General features: G+C 42.5%; 1 protein-coding gene across 6 annotated transcripts; it reads left to right on the top strand.

Annotated features, from left to right (window-relative positions):
- The first annotated feature begins 8394 nt into the window (after positions 1 to 8394).
- Positions 8395 to 21215, top strand: PTHLH (parathyroid hormone like hormone). Of its 6 annotated transcripts, XM_043882241.1 has the most exons (6): positions 8395 to 8513; positions 9400 to 9651; positions 9967 to 9990; positions 10175 to 10297; positions 16155 to 16577; positions 21066 to 21215. In XM_043882241.1, the coding sequence occupies exons 4-6, from the start codon at positions 10197 to 10199 to the stop codon at positions 21073 to 21075; spliced, it is 534 nt and encodes a 177-aa protein (XP_043738176.1). In that variant the 5' UTR covers positions 8395 to 8513; positions 9400 to 9651; positions 9967 to 9990; positions 10175 to 10196; the 3' UTR covers positions 21076 to 21215. The 6 variants fall into 6 exon arrangements, with proteins under 6 accessions (XP_043738176.1, XP_043738179.1, XP_043738178.1 ...); XM_043882244.1 differs by lacking the exon at positions 8395 to 8513 and having other exon boundaries at positions 9216 to 9635; XM_043882243.1 differs by lacking the exon at positions 8395 to 8513 and having other exon boundaries at positions 9216 to 9651; positions 10169 to 10297.
- The last annotated feature ends 1250 nt before the right edge of the window (positions 21216 to 22465 follow it).

Genomic DNA, 22465 nt, shown 5'->3' with positions numbered 1-22465 from the left:
TAACTTCATTCTTTCTCCCCTTTCCTTCCATCTTCTCTTCTCCTTCCTTCTATTTTCTCTTTTCTTTCCTACATGATTCTGCAAGGGTCTAAAAAGGAATGATTTCCTCATTGTTATTTGCCACTGGATTCAGGATAAGTCAGGTGTTAAAAGATGTTGTCCAGATTTTAGTTTGCTTAAATTAGACCTGATGTATTTTTCATTCTTCTTTTCCATGTTTCCTAATATAAAGAAGTGTAGCATTCAGATGAAAAATAGATGGGTCATCAAGACAAGTTCTCCCATTGGAGAACAGGAAACTAAACCCGTGATGACTGTGAATGAACTCTCTGAGAACCAAAATGAAACTCACAGAAATAGAAACCAGATGTAAGCAATCATGAATCCAGGGCACTACACTGCCTCCAGTTTATTTTTAGCTGAAATGTTATTAAAGTATTTTTCAATACCATAATTAATTTTCAAGGATTGCCATTAATTAACCTCATAGTGTAAAATGGAACAAGAAAATGTTTGCATATAAGGCTTAGTGGAAAATGTTGATTTTTAATGTAGTTTACTGTATGTTTGGTGGTGCTCGTGGGTTGTTCTATGGTTTTTAGTTTTCCCAGCTTGACCTAGGAATAATGAATCTCTAACCAGAATGTAATTCATCTTTAGATAATAGTGACTGTTTATATATTTAGGATATGTCAACCTCCTCAAGGCTAGGAAGTATCATAGCCTAATATAATATTTGACTTTCGAGTTCTGGGTGTGTAACAAGAGGACCAACAGTCTTGTTAGCTAAAATCAACCCAAAATATTAGAGTTTGGACATGAACTTGGCCTGCCCATGCCAGAGGGAATACAAGTACCTTCTTTCAGGCTCTGAATGAAATCATTAATTATGTCAGCAGCTCCAGCGATAGACCTGGAGACACTTTGCCCTACTTAGCAAACAAGCTACCTTCTCAACTGTTTAAAAGTCTGGGGAAGATCTTAAAGATTCGTACTCACTGTACTCACAAAGCCCTTTCCCCACAAATCCTCAGACTCTCCTTGATCTGCAATCTCTTTGGTTTCACCACACCGGGGTTGGAATGAGATGAGGGAACTATGTGGTCGTGATGCCCAGACTGTGTATTATAGACCTAAAAGTACATCCTGGTGTACCTCGACAATGAATCCCTTTTAAAACGAGGGGTTTTGGGAATCATATCAACACACTTGAGTTGCTGCTTCATTTAAAGATGTGCTAGACCTTTTAAAGGGCAATTTTAGCTGCTAAAGACATGTACATTTTTGCCATTTAAAAAACAGCTTTACAAAGAATGTGACCTGTGTTTACAGGAAAAAGAAAAAAAATTATCCTTGCCACAAAGAACAGCTTCCTTTTTTTAACCATTAAAAGTGCCTTGGCAGGTCTATGTACAATTAACGGCTTAGCAGAATTAGCAGAATAAGAAGTAAAGGAGCAAAGCGCAACAAAATTCTGCTAAGGTCAATAAATTTTCTTAACAAGTACTTCCACACAGTAATTGATCTCAATGTATTTTGGTGCATCATGAATCCACATTTTCCCCCTCATTTACCAGTCTTTGGGAAGTGAAGCACAAATGAAGAGAAAATTGCCTTCAGGAAAGCAATACCATGCACCGAGCATTAAGGAAAGACAGACTTTTAAGACTGACCAACAGACAAAACAGGCTTCCCTGATGGCTCAGACTGTAAAGAATTCACCTGCAATGCGGGAGACCTGGGTTCAATCCCTGGGTTGGGAAGATCCCCTGGAGAGGGGCATGGAAACCTACTCCAGTATTCTTGCCTGGAGAATCCCATGGACACAGGAGCCTGTCGGGCTGCCGTCCATAAGGTTACAAAGAGTTGGTCATGCCTGGGCGACTAAGAACAGCACAACAGACAGGATGCCCTCATCCCTGATCCACTATGATTTTTAAAAGAATATGCCTTACCTGAGGTCTTCAGCTGCTGAGAAATGAGCTTCATATATGAATTTGAGGAAGTAGATCTAAAATAATTAAAAACATACTTTTTTCATTTCTCAAAAGTGCAGAGAAATGCAATCCAATTCAATTCCACAGATACCTTCTGAAGAACTTCTCTGGGCTCACAGCAGTGCTAAGCACATTGGGAAGATAAGCAGAACATAAACAAGAGATCGATAGACTTTATTTTTCTTTTTTAGCTGATAGACAATTATACTAATTGAATGCTTTCCTCTTGGGAGCAGAAAAAATGTCTGGCAGTTTTAACAGAGCTACTGATGGGAAGGATTAATATCTTCTTTAATAAACATATAAAAGAATGAGATCTTTAAAATCTAATAAGCTGTTGGAGAAAGCTAATTTTTAAAAAAATTAAGGAAACTGAAGGAAATTGGCTGAACTTTAAAGGGGGAACTCTCCATTGGTATTGACACTGGACAAAGGAAAATGCTAAATTACCAATGTGTGTGTGGGGGGGGCTACATAAATTATATGAACAGATAAAGAATAGAATGAAGTCTATTTATATCAATCTGTTTTTTTCTCCTTTCATAGAAAGAAGAGTAAAGAGATATATGGAAGAAGACTAGCTAGCAAAGGATCCATAGAAAAAAACTAAACTTCTAAATTGCAAAACAACAATAATAAAATATTATTAGGCCAGTTTATGTCACACTTTTCAAAGAATAGGGACACATTCAAGCCTTATTTTGTTAATTTTTATAAATAGAAAAAAGGAAAGTAAAATGTTAATATCAATTTTATTGATATGTGGAAATATTCCATTTTCCTTCATTAATTATTATACAAATGCAGAAACTGAGAGAAGAAAAGCTATGAGAAATTATTGACTCATAATACTTCCTGTTTTACACAGGGCATTCTCAGAGTTATTAATAAGTACACACATTCTTCTTTTTTTAAAGCATCACACCACAGTAAGAAAGAAGGGTAAAAGCAGCAAGCAATGATGTGTTCCAACCTGACATCTTGATCAGAAACATAAAAGATTCTGTTATGTTCTGGTTGTTAGTTAAATGTCCTCATAAATAAAGGCACAATTCTCAAATAAGAGTTATAAATGTTTACAATAATATTTTTAGTTTCTTTGGTAGTATTTAAAGAAGCTTGTTACTCAGTGGAGATGGGATCGCTAATAGAGATAAGTAGAGGGGAAATTGCCAAGAGAAATTAAAAGACAAAAAGGTAAAATGTGGTGATCATTAAGAAGGCAAAAGATGCTCTGTCTTAACATGTATAAGAGTTTAATTAAGTTCATAAACATTTCATCTTAAGATCATGTCATAAGAACCAAGCAGAATTGTACTTCACAGAGAATAGACCTACAATATGGCAATAAATTTCTTTGTTCCCTTCTTCGCTACGAATGGCCATCAGACACTGCTCGGCACTGGTAAATAATAAAGAAGTCGCTCCTCTGAGCAACAGTATTTTACAAAGGACCCCAACCACCCCTCGGAAAGGAATTGACCAAAATCCCTGAGACTCCTGACAACCCCAGAACCTTCCCCACTCAATAGAAGCGCCGTGCGTCACCCCAGCGATACCACACGGGTCCAAAAGCGATGGCCAGTTCCTAGATTCTTTTCACAAATATGAGAAGCATCTTAAGACCGGTGACTTTGCTTCTCGCTCTTTTGAGAACAGAACCTTAGTGTAGGGAAGGGAGGTAAACTGCTGGCTGGACCGACATTTCTTAAAGCCCAAGAAGTGTCGGCTGAGGGGAAAGACATCTTCAGGAAGGAGCTAAAAGGAAACCCACAATTTGGACTCGAGAGTTTATTTTCTGTCTATCTCTGGAATTCTGCCCCGTTTGCGTCCCAGAGCGGTGCAAACGAACACGGGCAGCCGGTGCCCGGCGCACACCGGCTGGGTGGCCGGCAGGCTGGGGCCGAAGAAGTGGCGGCCCCCGGCGCGGGGGTCTGCGCCTCGCCGGGACCGCCCAGGACGCACGTCAAGGCGCCTTAACCACCATGGACAGCTCACTGGCTTCCCTCGGCCTGCGCGGAGCAGCTCCGAACTCCGCGGGAGCCACTGGTGAGGTTGATTTCTACATGCTGGAGAGACGCCATGTGATTCACGGTCTACACTCCCCGCGATCCCAACTGCGACCACCGATCAACTATATATAGACTGAGTGGGCTTCCAGAATCAATAACCTGTCTCCTTGTCCCCACATCAGGCCTTTTTAAGGTGCCACCGGATTCTAAGAATCCGACGGAGAGACTTGGCAGAGAACTTTGTTCCACGTCCCTTCGTTTCCTCCCCCGGGCCCGCGCCGTCCCTCTCTCCGCCTTGGCTTTGCCGATCGTGTTAAATGAAATAAAGCAGACGGGCTCCCAGGCTCCGGGCGCGGCGGAGCCGGACGGACGCGCGGGAGGCGGGCCCGAGGACCGCGAGTCCCGGGGGCTCCGGGAGGAGGGGTCGAGCCTGCGCACCTCTCTGGGGACCGGGCCTGGACCGGGCCGGGCCGGGGGTGGGGTACAGCCGCCCCACCCTCTCTCCCCCACCCCCACTGGGAACTTACTGCCACTGTCCGCCAGGGTCTGAAGTCAAGTTTGAGTCATCGATTGCCCAGGAGGGAGAAGGGAGGGGACAGCCTGCTGGGGGCGTTTCGCTGGTGCCTCCGACCCTGTGCTCGGGACAAACTGTTCCCGACGCTTTCTTTTTTCCCCGACAGCGGGAAGCAGGGCCCTTCTGGGAGGAGGGAGCGTCTCTATAACGCGTGCGACGCCACGCAGTCAACCCAAAGGGATGGAAGCGCGAAGGTCTGCGTGCTACCGCCGCGGACAGAAGGATTCTGTGCGGCCATCGGAGTCCAGATGCTGAGGGAGAGCCGCCTGAGAACCCAGCGAACGTAGCTACACCCGCCGGTGGGCTCCCAGGCCTCTAAACTTGCCATCAGGTGTAGGCCCCCCGGGTACCGTATACGCAAGGGTGACCTAAGTCTGCAGTGGCGGGTGGAGGCTGATAAAAATCGTCCCGTCCTATCAAGCTTCTTCCAAGACCCGGGACTCCAACCACAAGGCGACTTAGGCTTTCGCTTCCCCTTCCTGCACCCAGAACACAACAATTAGGCCCAAAGGCCCAGGGGAGGGAGCGCGCAGGTTTCAAGTCTGCTCTCCTTATTTCTGACAGAAATCCCAGTAAGAGGAGGAAATGTCCAAAGACGTAATCACAAGCTCAAGCGAAATATGAACAGCACCCCCCTCGAAGGGTGGGAAGCTAGATACCGTTTCTGCCCGTGCGGATGGGCTCCCGTTCGGTGCTGCTTTGGGGAGAGCCTGAGAGCGGGCCCAGTATGCAGGGGTGGGGGGTGGTGGTAGGAATGTGAACTGCTTCCGAAGTCCCGGCGACTCCAGACAACAGGGCTCAGACGGTAAGAAAAGATGACTTTGCTCAGAGGAGATGGGTCCGGGCCAGGAAGGCTGTGTGGCAGGCCCGAGATCGGTTTCAGATGGAGAGGTCGTCACCTGAGCCAGGTGGGACTCGGAACTCTCCTTGTGGTACCCAAGTCCAGAGCTGCCTGCTCCTGGGAGCCGGAGCTGGGCCCAGTCAAGGGCATTCAGTGAGAGCAGGACTGAGTCCAGGAGAGCAGGACTCTGGCACTACACAACCATTTTCTCTCTCTCTCCCCTTCTCTCTGTTTCTCTCTCCCACACACAGTCTCCATCCCTAGCTGGAAGACTCTTTCTCATTCCTGTTTTGATGGTCACGGGTTTGGGAGGTTGCACCAGTACTTGACCTTGGAGAACTTGTCGGAGAACCCCTTTCTTACAGACCTGCTCATCTCACATTGGCTTGCACCCTCTGGGAAAACTGCCTTACCCATGAGCTTTCTGATCCTGTCTGGGGAAAGCTGAACATTGCCCAAAAAGTAGGGAAAGCCTAAGAGGGTGTGAGAGCCACTTTGCCAATAAGAGAAATCCATCAGCTTGATGGTATCTAGGCACTTCTCTCTGAGGCAGCCCTCTCCCCATCAGCAGCAGGTCCTGTTCTTATAAAGACAGCCTAGTTTGAGTCCTAGCCTCATCTATAAAGAGATTTAGTAATAAAACACACCCTTTACTGCCCCTTTTGGGGATTTAAAGGCATTACTTTAAACCTTCCTCTAGGTTCTTGCTACCTAGAGGTCAGATCTCAAATCCTAATCCAGGCCATGGTTCAAAGTGATTTGAACCATGTTCTAGTGTAATCAAATGATACCTTTACTTGAGCTAATTATGCAAACTGCTTTATGCAAACAAAAAAATAGAGAAAAGAAAGGATGCATTGTGTTGTTCAGTTTCATAGGATTTGAGAGATATAACTTGGAAATTGGCAAATGTTAAATTTGCATGTTTATTGGTAATAAGAAGGGAATTTCTGAGCCCAGGTGTACTTTGAAAGAGTTTAAGCTACCTTTTTTTCATTTGAATGTTTATTTGCTTGTTTGAACCTGGGAGGGAAAATGGAAGAAAGATAAGGAAGCTAAACATAAATGCTAGAGGTTTTTTCCCCCTAAATTGCAAGAGAAGATATCTCTAGAGATAGACATCAACTGGTTATGTAAACATGAATTTAAGAGTAAAAGTGCACTTAGAAATTTAGAACACCTCTTTTTAAAATTGGGATATAATGTTGCCATTGGAGATGGGAAGATGGAAGTCTGGAGCTTGCTCATGGGCTAGGCATTCATGTAGGTGTAGCTCTCACAAGCTAAACTTTGTCTTCACATGGCAAGGCTTCAGATTAAAGTCTGGCCTTCAAATCCTCCTTTGCTAAGGTGCATTTATGTGATAGCAAGGCCTAAGCAAACATTCAGGCTCTGTTGGCACTTCTATCCCTAAGCCTTAAAAAAAAAAAAAAAAAAGCCAGTAGTGTGGAGTCATCTCATTTGCAGTCATGTGTCCTCAGCATTATCATAAAGGTTATTCAATCATATCGGGAACTAGATTATGATGTCAGAAAAATATCCTTCTCAGAAAGGTATATATTGAGGGCATATTTGAGGAGAATCTCAACTGAGAGTAATATTCAGGGCAGCTTTAGAAGACGGACCTGCTTTCTAATAATTGCCTTGAGTGAAAACAGAAGTCTCCTTACAGGAAATTTTTAATTCATTTAAGACTTAATTTTACTTTTTTGAAGAACTAAAAAAAATTATTTCTGGAAGAGACTGCTGTGAAGATCTCCCTCCTTTGGCCAGAGAAGCAGAGAAGACTGTAAATCAAGGAAAAGGTGAAGTAATAAATTATGAGGAAAGCTTTGGTATTCCAAGTATATAAAGACTATTTATTTTTCCTGTGTCTATATTTTCTTTTTTTGTAGAGCAGAGGAAATTCTAAAAATATTTGATAGATGTTTTGCCATTAACACCAGGAAAGTGTTGGGGGTGGGGGGAGAGGGAGGGAGGTCAATTTTGTTTAATTAGTAGAAAAAGCAACATAAATCAAAGCAGTCTATTGAGGCCAGTCTTTAATTTATAATGTTATGAGAATATAATGAATTTATTTACAGTATAAGTGATTTAATATTTTCAATCTGATTTTTGTTTTAACCTTTTATTGGGAGAGGGTTGACTTTTTAAAGCCTGGATAGTTTGAAACTTGGCTAAGCACCTCTGGGTTTTTTATTGTGGAAGCAAATATTATCATTTTAATGTTAAACAACTTGCAAGTATTAAATAGCTCATTTGTGATTTACTTTTTTACAGATTTCCCCCCCTTCAGATCTAACGATTACATTAAGGCTTCTGCGTCCTTTTGGAAAGAATTTATTATAAATCAGAAAGTGTTAGATGTTCAAAGATTAACATTTCTGAGTGCTGATACTTCATCTTTTCATGCCTTGCAAACAGGTCTAACATTTAGAAATTCTTAAACGTTCAAGGGAAGTTGTGGAAATTCCCAGTTTTTTTTTAAGCTGGAGGAAGCCAAGTTGTTTTTTTTTTTTTTTAAGTGTGAAGTTTAAAGCAATCAAATGTGGGAGATAGCTTCTGAGAAGGGGTGACACCCACCCAACTTAAGTAGCAAATGTTTGATAAAGCTAGTTAGCTGGCAGCTGATGGTGGGGAAACGGAGCAGAGATGAAAGAGGGTCAGTGAGAGGGCGCTATTTCGCCCAACCTTGGTGAAATTTGTGGAGCATCTGCCAGAAGGCCAGGCTTGATAAAGGTCAGGCTCAAATCATCTCACATCTCTAAGTCACGCTAGCCTTCTACAGAGTATTGAAACCTACCAGTGGGATTGTCTGTCTCGAAGACAAACATCTCTTGAATGGTTCCCAACCACTCGGGTTCATTTCCGAAAGATAGAGCTGAGTCCGCTGGGCGGGCGTTCACATCCGCTGCAAGCCCTCCCTAGACGATACCGCCCGGTAATTCAGAGCAGTCCTTCTTCCCCGCCCAACAGTTGAAGGAAGAACCCCCCTGCTTTCCCTTCGCTTCTCCGAGGCTTAGCGGCTTAGAGCAATAGTCCCGCTGCTTCTGCGGGCTGAAGCGACACGGATAGACATCCTAGAATATGTAACAGGGGACGCGGGAGGGGGATGCGGGGAACACTAGGTTATCGGCGGGGAAAGGGTGGGTTCTACTCCTGACGGTCGTGTGCGCTCCGCAGGAGTGTCGGTCCCCCTCCGCAATTCAAAACGGGGTCTCCATCCTGTGAGCGGGCTTTCTTGGATGGCTTCCAGAAGTCCTCAGCTGTACTGAGACACTTAGAAATGCCATCTCGACCTGAAGTCTGAAACCATTTTTACCATTCTAAGCGAAGGATTCCCCCATCCTTAGCCAAGGCTCCCCACTCAGCTTGTTCCAGGAAAGGGCCGGGGAGGAGGGTTCCCACCGCGCTTCCCGAGCCCCCCAGGCGGGCTTAGGGCTCCTGTAAGGCACTGGCCCAAGGCCCGCGACCTCCCCGCCGAGGATGCCGGGCGCCCGGGCTCTCCGCCCCGGCTCCTCGGCCTCTTCCTTGCCGACCGCCCCCGGCGGCCTGGGCGCCCGCGCGTCCCGCGGGACTCGGCTGCAGCCGCGCGCCGGGGGTCGTGGCTGCCCCCGGGCGGTCCGCACGCCCTCAGGACTTGGGCTGGCTGATCCGCTGAGGAGTCCCGGGCCGGAGGGACCGGGCGGGAACGTGCGGATCCGCCCCCGGTCCCGGGACAGCGCGGCGGGGCCAGCGCTCCGGGGTGGGGCTCGGCCGAGCTCGGGGCAGCGCCGGGGGCGGCGGGGCTGGGGTGGGAGGGGGGCGCCCGGCCGCCGGCGGGACGCTCCCAGCTCTGGGCTCCCCTCGGCTCGCTCGGGCCCAGCTGGGCCCGCTCGGGTCGCCGCCCCCGCCCCCCGCGCGCCCGCGCCCTCTCTCGGCCCGCGCGCGTTCCTAGGGCGCCACCTCTTTGCGACTCGCTCACTTCTCCGGCAGGTTTCCCTGCGAGCGTGTGAACATTGCCCAGCTCGGCTTTCAACTCGCTTCCAACCTGCACCGCCCGGCCAGCATGCCTCCCCGGCCGTGAAGCGGGGCCGCCGCCGCCCCTCCGCGCCGCTGGTAACCCGCCCTCGCCGCCACCTGGCCCTCCTGATCGACGACACACGCACTTAAAACTTGTTCTCAGGGTGTGTGGAGTCAACTTTCCGGAAGCAACCAGCCCACCAGAGGAGGTAGACAGACAGCTAGGTATATATATGCGGGTCTCGCTACAAGTGGCTCTGGAACAAGCCGGCCTAGATCGCAAAGAAGCTGACTTCGGAGCGGGAAACTTCCTTCTGTTTTTTAAGAAGGAGTTAGCCCTGCTCCCCGAACCCCGGATACTGCCGGCCAGATTAATTAGACATTGCTATGGGAGACGTGTAAACACGTTGCTCATCATTGATACGTATATAAAACCATTTCATTTCGGTTATTATTTCGGAGAAGGCGCCTCTGATTTTTTTTCTTTTCTTCCCCTTTTTTCGGTCCCTTTTTTGCCTGTGTGGTTTGGAAAAAACACAGTTGGAGTAGCTGATTCCTAAATAAGTAAGTGCCGGGAGACTCCAGTGAAAGTTTTTTTTTTTTTTTTTTTTTTTTTTTTTTGCAACTTGGGAGATGCCCTGGAAGTTGAAGACGCTCTCTGAGAGCAGGCTGAAGGGGAGCAGCGGGGTTGTGCGGGGAGATGGAGGTCCCAGACTAACACTTCGGGCCCCTTTCCTCTCCGTTGCAGGTCCCCAGAGCGAGAGGATACGATGCTGTGGAGGCTAGTTCAGCAATGGAGCGTCGCGGTGTTCCTGCTGAGCTATTCGGTGCCCTCCTGCGGGCGCTCGGTGGAGGAGCTCGGCCGCCGACTGTAAGTGCCCGATCCTCCCCAGGGCGCCGGGTGAGGGCTGGGGAGGCCAGGGGGAGAGGTCACCAGACTGGGGCGCTGCCGAGGGCCCTCCGCGGTCATGGATGCTCTTCGCCCGGGTTATAGAGCGGCGAGATCCGCTACCTGCCCGGAGCTGAGCCCGGGTCCTCAAAGCCGGCGGGAGAACTGGGTAAAACCTCAGCAGGAGACAGGCAAGAGACAACTTTCATATGTTTCCATGAGAGGGAGCGATTTACTGATTCTCCTCTAGCAAAAGTTCTTCTACTGAGAGAAAAGGGTTATTTTCAGAACCTGGGAAGATTCTGAAACCCTGAGGATTGCAAAAAGCTTAAGATAACTCGTAGGAAGTTGAGGTATCCAGGCGGCATACGTCTGTGTGTGTGCACTTGTATACGTACATACTGGATGTGGGTGGCAGGTTTTTTGTGAAAAGCAAAAACTTTACATCTAATTTTATTATGAATGACATAATTTTAAGCATATAAAAGGGACCACATTACATAATGTAGGCATGTTATATAATGAAGTAGTAACAACTTTGCAATGGCACAACTCCAACATCGATATTGATACAGTTAAGAACGCTAGAGTGCTCAATTCCAAAATGAGGATTAGGTGTGGAAACTTCCCCCCCCCCCTTGGAATTATTGCTAACAGCTCTTTAATCTGGAGTCAAATATTTGCATTGTAGACTGAAAATCTGTTATCTTGGCATTTTCATTTGGTGATTCTTTCAGGATAATTTTGACTTTAATCATACATCAAAGCACACCAGAGAAATAGCACCGTGTTGTGTGACTGAAAAGTTGGAAGAGTGGGAAAGTAATACTAGCTTCATAATCCGCTGGACCCAGCAGTTTATGAATGTATGTAATACCATCTTTGGGTGATCTTTAAGCTGCCCTCTCAGTGTCCAGGATGGGAAAACCAGATAGTTTGAGAACTGAGACGAGTTTGCCTCTGGTGAAGGAATTAAGGGGAACTTTTACAATAACAATAAAAATAGCAATATCTAATATTTACAATCAGGTTGCTGGTGCTTCCTTGTAAATTCCCGAGGGTGTACCAAAAGGCAACTTTTTATATGTGCCCTTGGTCTATTATTATTAAAGCAGAAAATCCTTAAATGAAATTACCTTAGACATGTCTGAACCTTGGCACCGAAATGAAAATCTATTATGAATCTCCTAAGGCAAATTGTGTAGAACATTGTACTGAAGATAAAGCTGCGTTGTATTCTTCAAATCAAGATTTTGCTGATGTATTTCTGGAAATTGTCTTCAGATTATTTGCTCATTTTGAGACTCATATTTAATTCAGTTATGTAAAATGCATATATAAATATAAATGAAGCCTAAAATTTTAAAAGCACACTTAAATACTGTATTTATTTGGCCAAGAAATACTGTCTTGGAACAGAGCCAATTTTTTTTTTCTTTACAGTTACTTAAGAAATACCTGTTTTCTCTTTTGAGAAACAGTAAATTGACCATGATTAAATCTGCAGTTATGGCATTAAAATGGTGCTAAGTTAGTTCTAGAGTCTATTTTTAACTCTTTCCTTGTTGCACCTTGCAAAATGCACATCAGAAACCACTTAGCAGCCAGTCTCTGTTATAGTTTTGTTTGTGGGTGAAATATAATATTGCAGTTAAACACTCACACTCAGCAGATGGTTATAAAACTACCACAAAACATTCTTATAGTTAATGGCTAATAGATCATCACATTACAGCCATGGTTTTTCATGGAGGCTGAAATCATCAGCAGATAAAGAAGTTTCATCAAACTATTACAGCCAAATGGAGTTTTTTAAAAAAAAAAAAACAAGTCATTTATTTTTGCATTATTGCCAAGTAACAGTACATTTTTGTGTGCTAGACAAAACATTAGTCTGCTATTACAATAAATCAGCACAGTATCTTAAAAGAAATTTTAACATATAATCAAATCATATTACTCCCCAATTACTTTTCACACCAAGTATTAGGGAAACTGCTTTAGACGTTTTCTAAATAAGGGCTAACTTTTAAAGGAGAGGAAACTACTACAACAGTAACAATTCCTAGGCTATGGCAATATAAGTTGTGAATCTTCTGGACCTGTGAGTCTAAAAGGACTTGACTCAGTGAGGCTGTGTTAGTCCCTCAGTCGTGTCCAACTTTGCGATCCCATGGACTATAGTCCACCAGGCTCCTCTGTACACAGGATTTCCTAGGCATGAATACTGGAGTACGTTGCCAGGTTGAAGATCTCCAGGGGATCTTCCCGACCTAAGGATCAAAGCTGGTTCTCCCGGATGGCAGGCAGATTCTTTACCGTCTGAGCCACTAGTTGGAGATCTATGGACATTCTCATCCAGAAGAACAGGACTTCCGGCAGGTGACAGTCTCTGTTTGAGTTAGAGAGAGAACCCCAGCAGATTCAGAAACCTAAAACATCACTGACTGATATGCTTAGGAGCCAGACTGGGTCTCTTCCACTTAATGAAAAGCATAACTTCTGACTGAGTCATTTGGGTTGGAAGGGACTTCTGATGAGTCATCTTAACTCTAACACCCTGACCCTGACTCTTCCATGGACCACAGAATTTTTCTTCTCAAACCCAGACTCCTTCCTCTTAGGAGCCTAGCATCAGCACGAGCACGCTGCCTCTTCCTGTGCTGAAAAAAGGAATTCCCATCACTCCAGCTCTTCCCTGTGTTCCTTGAGAGCTCCTTAGAAATTTAATCTTCTTCCCCGAAAACTCCCTAGAGAGTGATTTTTAAAGACAGAAAAGCTATATTTTGACTGAATTTAGAGTTATCTGTGTTAAGCATTTCCTTCACATTTTTTCTTTTTAAAATAATAATCAAAGGAAACCGTGAACATAGGACACTTGTGCTTCCATGTTGGGGATGTAATAAATGCCATGTGGACCATTGCACAGATATGCCATGTGTATAGATGTGTACAGATATACAAAGTAACAGACTATTATTGAGGCCATATTTATAACTTAAGTACTTCAGAATTATCTAAAGTGAAAGCCTCCCTCTTGGAAGGAATTGCCCACCACCTGTGTACATCTAGTTTGTACATGCTAGTCATTTACTCTTGGCTCAGTTAATGTCTTATTTGGAAAATAAATAGAACACTCATGGACCTGATTCCTTGTTGATAGTATAGATACTATGCTATTCCTGATCCTCTAATGCAGTTGCTCAACCAGAAAGTTATTCTTCACAATATTTTGAATGCAGAAGTCTTTGAACTAGTAAGTAAATTATGCTACAGCATTTCAGATTCGGCATTTAAGAACATCTGTATTTTCTACTATATTAATAATTACCCCCTAAAGGCAGAATGAAGCTTTGTACCTCACAAGAGGTGTACTATTTTGAACTGGATGAAGTTGTGCCATATTGTAGGCTTCTTGTAAAACATAAGGATAGAATGCTCACTCCATTTCCCATAAGAACCATCCTGGGAAAGTGCAGTGCCTGAACTAGGAAGGCACTGTGACTCATGCTTGACAGGCTAGCCAGGATGACAGGCGTATATGCCAGTCAGAGGAGGCATGAGCAATGGAGACTTGATTAGAACAGACCAGCTATTAAAAGTTTGGCTTCAAGGTAAGCTAGAATGGGCTGTATTATACATTTGGAGAGCAATACAGATGAGTGGCTATCTGCCAGGAATTGAGAAAGTAATAAAAGCTCCAAATAGTAAAAATGATCATGTGTAAGAACTTCTTTTTAACTTGACATTTTGCTAAGAGATACTTATGAAAGTGTAATACTTATGGAACATGTAAGTGTATCGGTCCTGTTCTTTAAAACAGTTATTAGACAATATAAATCTATTGTAGCAAAGCCTCCATGTAGGTCATTAAACGTTTCCAGGATACTAACTATTGCCACAAAGTAAGTGAATTTTAATCTGGTCACATGTGGCACCTTCCAAAAGGAAGAGAGACTCCTTCATGCCTCATTTAAACCAGGCTCCTGTTAAATTCCTTTCCATTAAGTCATGTCTTTTTTGCACAAGCTACACGGCTTAAAGTCAGTGCACACAACTAAAATGCTGAAAGAGAGCTGGTATTCTGGCTATAAGTCCGAGAAATAATGACAGTTTCCGTGGTTTCCTCTTCTTGGACTCACAATATAACTAGACAGTCTGTCATTCCCTCAGTGATAATCCAGACTCTGGGAATCCTGGTTCTTTATTTTGGTGATAAAAATGTACTTGGGACAAGCAGCTCGGTCTTCTAAGAAGCAGATAAATTGCTGTCCATTTGTCCATTATCATGGTTCTCAACACAGACGACTATGCCCTTCCCTTCTAGTTTCCTAAACATACACTTCAGTAAGAGAAAGGGTTGGGGAAGTTGGAAAACAGTCTTGGTTTTAGAATCAGGAGACATCATCTTTGGAGCACCCTGGTTCTACCTGTTCTTATCATGTGAGCAAGTGTGAAGTCTTTAATCTCTGAACCTCACTTTCCCCATCTGTAAAATGAAGAGTTTTGTTCATTCTCATATTTCTCTGAAGAGTTAAATAAGTTGTATCAATGAAGGTAATAAGCGACCAGATAAATCTATCATTGTGTTGGGGAGGAAAAATACACAGGATCCAGCCCTGTGAAATGCCTTCAGAAACTTTTGAAATTGAGCCACTTTGGAGGGTTATTTCAATGGTAGAAATTCAAGTTATGTGAAGTATGGTTGTAGCAGATATAATATGACTGCTTCATGTATGTAATCCTCAAATTTGGTTAATACATACAGAATAATAAAAGAATACATGAATGGACATTTAAGCAACAGTCAGGGTGTCATCTAAAAACACTGATAGAAAAAAATTTTTTCACTCTGTTTTCTTAGAGTGTTGTTTAATAGAAAAACCACTTCATATTTTTGCCCAGAGATATTTCTAGGACAAAGAAGAAATAGAAAAGTGAATTTCTTAATTACGCCCTAAGGATAATACCTTTGAAATTCTAAATTAAAAAGAAAAATGATGCACAGAGGAAATAGAATGATCTCACTTAAACACACAAAGACAGCCATTTTAAAGAGACCACCCACTACTTTACAGAAAAATTTATGCATGCTCTGACAGTTGGCCTTCACATATAGATTCTTGGTAGCCTATAGTCTAATATCAATCATGTCCAAATTCAGTGTGTTAGTCAGATGGTTTCCTAGACAGACTTCACAGCTCACTTCATCCTTCAGACTTTGTTTGCTTTTACTAGTAGAGCTTGCTGTTCTTTGAGATTCAGTATTATTATTATTTTCTTAAGTGGGGATCAGTGTGTGTGCATGCACGCCTGCTCATGCACATGTATGCACGCTCGCTCATGCACACCTATGCCTGGAGTGAATACTTGGGGGAAATCAGCCACCTTTTTGTTTCCCAGACTAGGACGCTTTATTTCCCCAACACAACTCCAAAAACCATGAAAAGAAGCTCAGTGGTTTCTGTCCATGTTTTTGAAACAATGACGCTTAATAGTTTAAATTGAGAAGAGAGCATAGCCATTGTAGAATCTGATCTTTTTAAAGATCAGATTTAAAAGATTTAAAAAGATGGGGCCCCAGGGGCCCAAGAATGTTCACGTTCTCAGCAGGGTCACCGACCTGGGGAGCAGCACAGCTGGGACTCAGGCTGGAGCCTCCTAAAGGCCGGCTCTTCCCTTCCCATCTCTTCCTTCCTTGCTCAGCCAGCTTGCAGCCGTGTAGCTTAGCTTGTGGGACCAACTAGACCATTCAAAGGCTTTCTCCACGTCTTTGTGGTCTCAGTCAGATATTAAACTGTCACTGTCTTCTTCCTCTCCTGCTCTTTTCTCTTTACAGCAAAAGGGCTGTGTCTGAGCACCAGCTCCTCCATGACAAGGGGAAGTCCATCCAAGATTTACGGCGTCGGTTCTTCCTCCACCACCTGATCGCGGAAATCCACACAGCCGAAATCAGAGCTACCTCGGAGGTGTCCCCCAACTCCAAGCCTGCTCCCAACACCAAGAACCACCCTGTCCGCTTTGGGTCTGATGATGAGGGTAAATACCTGACTCAGGAAACTAACAAGGTGGAGACATACAAAGAGCAGCCACTGAAGACGCCTGGCAAGAAAAAGAAAAGCAAGCCTGGCAAACGCAAGGAGCAGGAAAAGAAGAAACGGCGAACTCGGTCAACCCTGCTGACCTCAGGCGTGGCTGGGACTGGGCTGGAAGAGGACTACCTATGTGACATCTCCGCAACATCGCTGGAGCTCGACTCACGGTAACCAGCTTCCCGGCCCCTAGCCCCTGCTCGGTGCCCCAGGTACAGTGTGGAGACTCCACTCTACCGTGGCTTGCACAGACCTAGAATCTCCTATCTGTGCCTCCGTCCATCACGCCGCGGTTTAAAAAGGTTACAAAAGCAAGATGGCTCAGAATATTGCCTGCCTTAAGGCAATGTCCTCCTAGCCCCTCAACACACAAGGGGTTTAATCACTCGCTTCTTTCTCCAGCAGCAAACCCCAATACCAATCCTTTAATACTCTACTAACAACTTTTCACTTTCATGCACTGGACAAGGAAATGGCAACTCACTCCAGTGTTCCTGCCTGGAGAATCCCAGGGACAGGGGAGCCTGGTGGGCTGCAGTCTATGGGGTCGCACAGAGTCGGACAGGACTGAAGCGACTTAGCAGCAGCAGCAACAACTTTTATCTTTTTCCTCAAGCTGTAGAAGCTTGTGCACTTTAACCATTTGTTAAAGAACTGTATTTATTTCCCCCACTCTTATACCAAGTCAAACTTTATGATTATTTTTCTTTCTTTTTTTTTCCCTTTAAGGGGAAAACAAACAAACAAAAGAAGGCTTTGATATGATCTACAAACACTACAGAAAAATATCCTACCATGAACAATTAAACTTATTTAATTAAAAATTAAATTTATTTTCATGTGATTAAATTTAAAACTTTACACACAGACTTTGAATTTATTTAATTGAATTTAACTCTGTTTTCTACCAGTTCACGAAACAAAAATCATGATTTCTGAAAATTTCTAAGTAAAGATTGGGAAGGACATAAGTTTTTCTCATGTACCTATTTGTCCACTGACAAGCTGAAGTACTTTCTATAGGGTTTTGTAGTAGGAATAAGAAAACCACATCTATGTGGCTTGTTTATCCTTAGCTCACAGCTTTTCACATTCACAGACTTTGGAGCCAGAAACCCTTAAGTTCAAGTCTTGGGTCTGAATTTATTGATGTTCACAACCTTAGTCTTTCTAAGACAGATTTCCTCTTCTGTAAAATGAAGGTGGTACTTGTGCCAACCTCACTGAGCAGGTGAAGATTAAATGAGATTACAAGGGTTCAATGCCTGTCATAGAGTAAATACTCAGTAAATTATAGCTCATTATTGTTTAGGTGCTTTGAGATTTCATTCTGCCTCTACCATCCATCCATCCATCTCTCTATCTAAGTATATGTGTTTCTGTGAGGCAAAAAGGGGGTAAGTATTCACCTCATTTTAGAATACAATTTGAAAACCAAAGCCTTCCACAGGTAAAGCAGCTGAGCAGGCCTGGAAACGGGGAGTGGTGGTCCTCAGAACTGGCTTTATTTCCTTTCTTGACACTTAGGCCAGCACTGTGCTGGTGCTGCTCTTTACCTCTGCATTTTCACTGATGGGATCTTTTCGTTTTTTACTTTCCAGTACAGCCCTTCTGGGGGGTTTTAAAAAAGGGGGAGAAACAACACAAGGATGCATTCTATGCAGCTAATGATCTTGCTATTTAAGGAGTCCCCTGTCACTTCTCCAGTCCTTTCCTCTGACTGGTAAAGACTGGATAACAGAGTGATGTTTCACAGGGGATATTTGAGTTAAATTGACAAAACCCATCATTCAAAAGCATCTAAAATAATAATGACATTGGCCTAGTAGTGCAGCTTTAGTAACCAACGGACAGCGGCAGTAGAAGAGTCTTTAGCCCAATGAGTGATCTATTCTGCAAATACCTAACGGATACATAAGGGATAACAAACTATAAATCTTGGCTTAATGCACACATTCAGTGTATTTTTAGATATGATCCTAATTGTACATATTTATAACTAATTAAAGGGCTTTACTTTATTGCCAAAACCTACTTTTATCCATTTTGTATATATACATAAACAGGAGTAGAAATATGTTTTAATGAATTCTATTCATTTAAAATTTGCAATGCTCTTAAGTATCTGGAGAATTGAAAGTCAGCCCTTGTCAGTTCACATCCCAAAACTGTCTCTAAGTTAAAGTAGATTTACTAAAAACTAGGCAGTGCCCAATCAAATCCAGACCTATGACTGAAAGAAATAGAATGCTTCTGCCTCTCCTTTCTGTTCCCTGGTTCTGAGAGATGTTCATGGAAAGCACTTTATGTTTGGCAGCCAGACATTGGCATTCTCTCAATACAACCCAACAGAGGTGTAGGCAAGATGGGGAAATTCAGGAGTGTACTGATGAGAACATATGGGGCCATGCAAATTTTGTAGTCCAAATAGAATCTTTTCAGAATAACCAGTTTAAAGTTTTATAAGCAATTCACCTTTTATTAACATCCTCTCTTCAATCTCCTTGCATTAATGCAATGATCTCAGAGATCTAATGACATGGCAAGCATGATCTTTACTACAATATGTAATAGTGATGCTATTTCTTAAGAGAAACTATTGAGCTACACTGTATGGATCCTCTTACATGAATCATCCAGTGGAAAATATACAGCTTTAAATTTTGGAAATTATATTTTAGAATTTTTTATGTTACACGTGAGATGTCTAGATAGAGTGGGACCCATATAATTTACCTTGGTAAACACTGATTTAAAAATAATATGAAAGCTTTTCAGCACTCAGAAGAGCTCTAAAGTGTTGTCCTACTCATATGTGTAATAAGCTTATACATATACTTTTAGGTCATGGTATATGTTTTACCTGACTATCCCACTACATGTCTTTGTCGAAGGGAAGTCAGAAGGAAGGATAACAAGCAAACTGGCTGGGCAAAGTGAAATATAATTAACAGATCTTTTCCTTGGTCCTTTAATGTATTTCCTTTCTCTTGCCTTCTGAGGAATAAATTGTTCAAGAGGCTATTCATTCCTTCCTTGCTTGTGTTACTCTTAAATACAATTCACTAGATGCCGTTTAGTACCAAAATATTTTACAATCAGTACAATACCCAAATGATTGAGTTTGACAGTTGCCTTTTGGACTTTATTCATAACATCCATCCACATCTGCCCACCATTTAAAAACTTTAATAGTAAATTATTTTTTTCCTCTGTTACTAGGAGCTGTTTTCTCATTCCAGACAAAATTCTTGAAGAGGTCGATTCTTTAAGACGTTAAAACACTCTAAATGCTAAACTTGCTTTTCATTCTTCAAGCTGCACATAAAATTCCTAAATTGTCAAGAGTTTGCTTTTTGGTAGGTCACACAATCACGCAGGTCTGACATGTAAAATTCTGGCTGTTAATGCGGTGATGCAGCCAACTGCTCCCATTCCATACTGTTGTTCCTAGTTGCTCCATAGTTGGTTTTTTTGACACCAAAAGGTATTCCCTGAAATAGACCACACACAAAGAAGAGAAAAGCAGAGAGAGAAGCAGAGAAAAAGTCTCTAGTCTTAGAATGGGCTTCCTTGGTGACTTAGACGGGAAAGAATCCGCCAGCAATGTAGGAGACCGGGTTCAATCCCTGGTCAGGAGGATTCCCTGGAGAAGGGGATGGCTTCTCCACTCCAGTATTCTTGCCTGGAGAATTCCATGGACAGAGGAACCTGGCGGGCTAAGGTCCATGGGGTCACAAAGAAGGAGACACAACTGAACAACTAAGCACACATATCTGAAAATACTGTCATTACCGTGTTTAGAAGGGTTAGAAAACATGTCAGTCCCAAGTGGAAACTTATTCTGGGTACTAAAACAAACACAGTGATGTGAACTATGGGTATTTTATACTTTTGAATTAATAGGTTCCTATTCTCTAATTTAAAATAGGCTTTCCCAATTTCTAATGTAAGATCCAGTCAAAAAACTAGCAGCAATTCTATCTTAGTTTTGGCTTCAAAAACAAAAATCCCCAAATAATCTTATTCATTAGTATTTAAGAACAGCTGAAGAAGGACAGATATCCTCATCTTCATCCTCAAATCATCAGCCAAACATACTTTAATTACTCATCCTTCTAACATTCACCCCAAATCACACACTCAACCCTCACAACTGCCCATTAATCTGAGTGAGAGATTGGCCAAATGAGAACCTGAAAAGAGTAAGCAACCTTTGCATCACCTCTGTCGGGCATCCCTGAGGAATAAACTTCTAAGCAAAGGTGTATTTAACGATGGATAACACAACCTGGCCTTATTCTGAATTCTCAAATGTGTCCCTCCTCTTCCCACACTTGCCAGTTAGCAGCTTTGGAAAGTTCTCAAAAGGTCTCCTTTTCCTGACAGAGTATAATTAGAAATGCAGATCCATTTTCCTTTCTGTGTCACATTGATCGTTAGATCAAATTAAAGAACCTGCCTGTAGCAGAGGGTTCTGGAGAGTCAGGTGGCTCCCACAGGCACCTTTTGGAAAAGATATTTACAAGAAGTCCCCTGAATCAGTTTCCATTGTGTTTCTATGTTCCTTAATTTACATCTTTATTTTATGTCTCTTCATTTGCAAGGAAAATCAACCTGTTTTCTCCTCTTCTTTTTTTGCTTCTTTCTCTTTGCAGGAGGCATTGAATTTTTCAGCAGAGACCTTCAGAAGACGTATTGCAGGATTCTGTAATAATGAACATGTGGAAAGTATTAGAAATATTTATTGTCTGTAAATATTGTAAATGGCATTGGAATAAAACTGTCTCCCCCATTGCTCTATGAAACTGCACATTGGTTATTGTGAATATTTTTTTTGCCAAGGCTAATCCAATTATTATTATCACATTTACCATAATTTATTTTGTCAACTGATGTATTTATTTTGTAAATGTATCTTGGTGCTGCTGAATTTCTATATTTTTTGTAACATAATGCACTTTAGATATACATATCAAGTATGTTGATAAATGACACAATAAAGTGTCTTTATTTTGTGGTTGATCTTAATGAATGCCTAAATATAATTATCCAAACTGATTTTCCTCTGTGCATGTAAAAATAGCAGTATTTTAAATTTGTAAAGAATGTCTAATAAAATATAATCTAAATTACATCATGACTCAGAAGGTGAGTTTTATGTATATATATCCTTTAAGATTTCTAGTAGAAGGAACATGATGTAATTTTTAACCATATTTGAATATGGTCTTAAGTTTAATATGTTTATATTGGTACAAATTCCAACATTTTCACATTAGCTTTTAGTTTAAAACCACTTAAAATGTGGTTTTAATTATTTTGTCCAATATTTAAGTTCAATTCAGTAGAATGGCTGAGTTATCTAGACATCATTTTATGAAGTACATCTTATTCAAAGTGAAGAGTGGAGAGGGCAGAAAAAAAGCAGAGAAAAGTCAGGAGAAAAAAATTAAAGAAACTTAGTCCAGAGAGTTAGCCAGAGATGAAAAACAGGGAGAGAGGAAGATCAGGAACTTTAAGGCCAGGGGTAATTTTACCCAGTGTAAGGTTTAATTTGAGAGAGCTTGCCCTTATGGGTCAACAGTAAGAGCTGCTTGAGAATTCTACCTGGGTTAACCTTTCCTACCAGTGAATGAAGAGGGACTCAGGTTTGGGAGATATGTGGCAATTCAAAGAGCCTTCACTGGTGAAGATGTCTTTCCTGGGACACCACACTTCCAGGGACCATGGTTGCAAACAGCACATATGTAATACCAAACGCAATCCCCTTTCCATTTTGCATATCATCCTGGTTGTTCCTACTTCTATTTTCAAATGAAAACACAAACACCTTCTTTCCACAGAATCTTTTTCTTTGCATCTGAGAACTCATCAGTGAAAAACAACACAGCAAAACAAAAGGCCATTAGGAAGTCGTTTTTTTGGTCTCAGCATCATGTTAAGAATCTGTTAGATGTTTGGCGGATACCCAGAAAGTTCTAAATGCCCCCAAAACTCTCTCTCCAGTGGGTAGAGAATGCATACATGTACATGAAACAACTAAAATGATGTATTC

Source organism: Cervus elaphus, chromosome 22 (assembly GCF_910594005.1).
Source record: "Cervus elaphus chromosome 22, mCerEla1.1, whole genome shotgun sequence".
Lineage (NCBI taxonomy): Eukaryota > Metazoa > Chordata > Mammalia > Artiodactyla > Cervidae > Cervus > Cervus elaphus.
The sequence above is the reverse complement of the archived record's forward strand: the minus strand, read 5'-3'. Positions and strand labels throughout refer to the sequence as shown.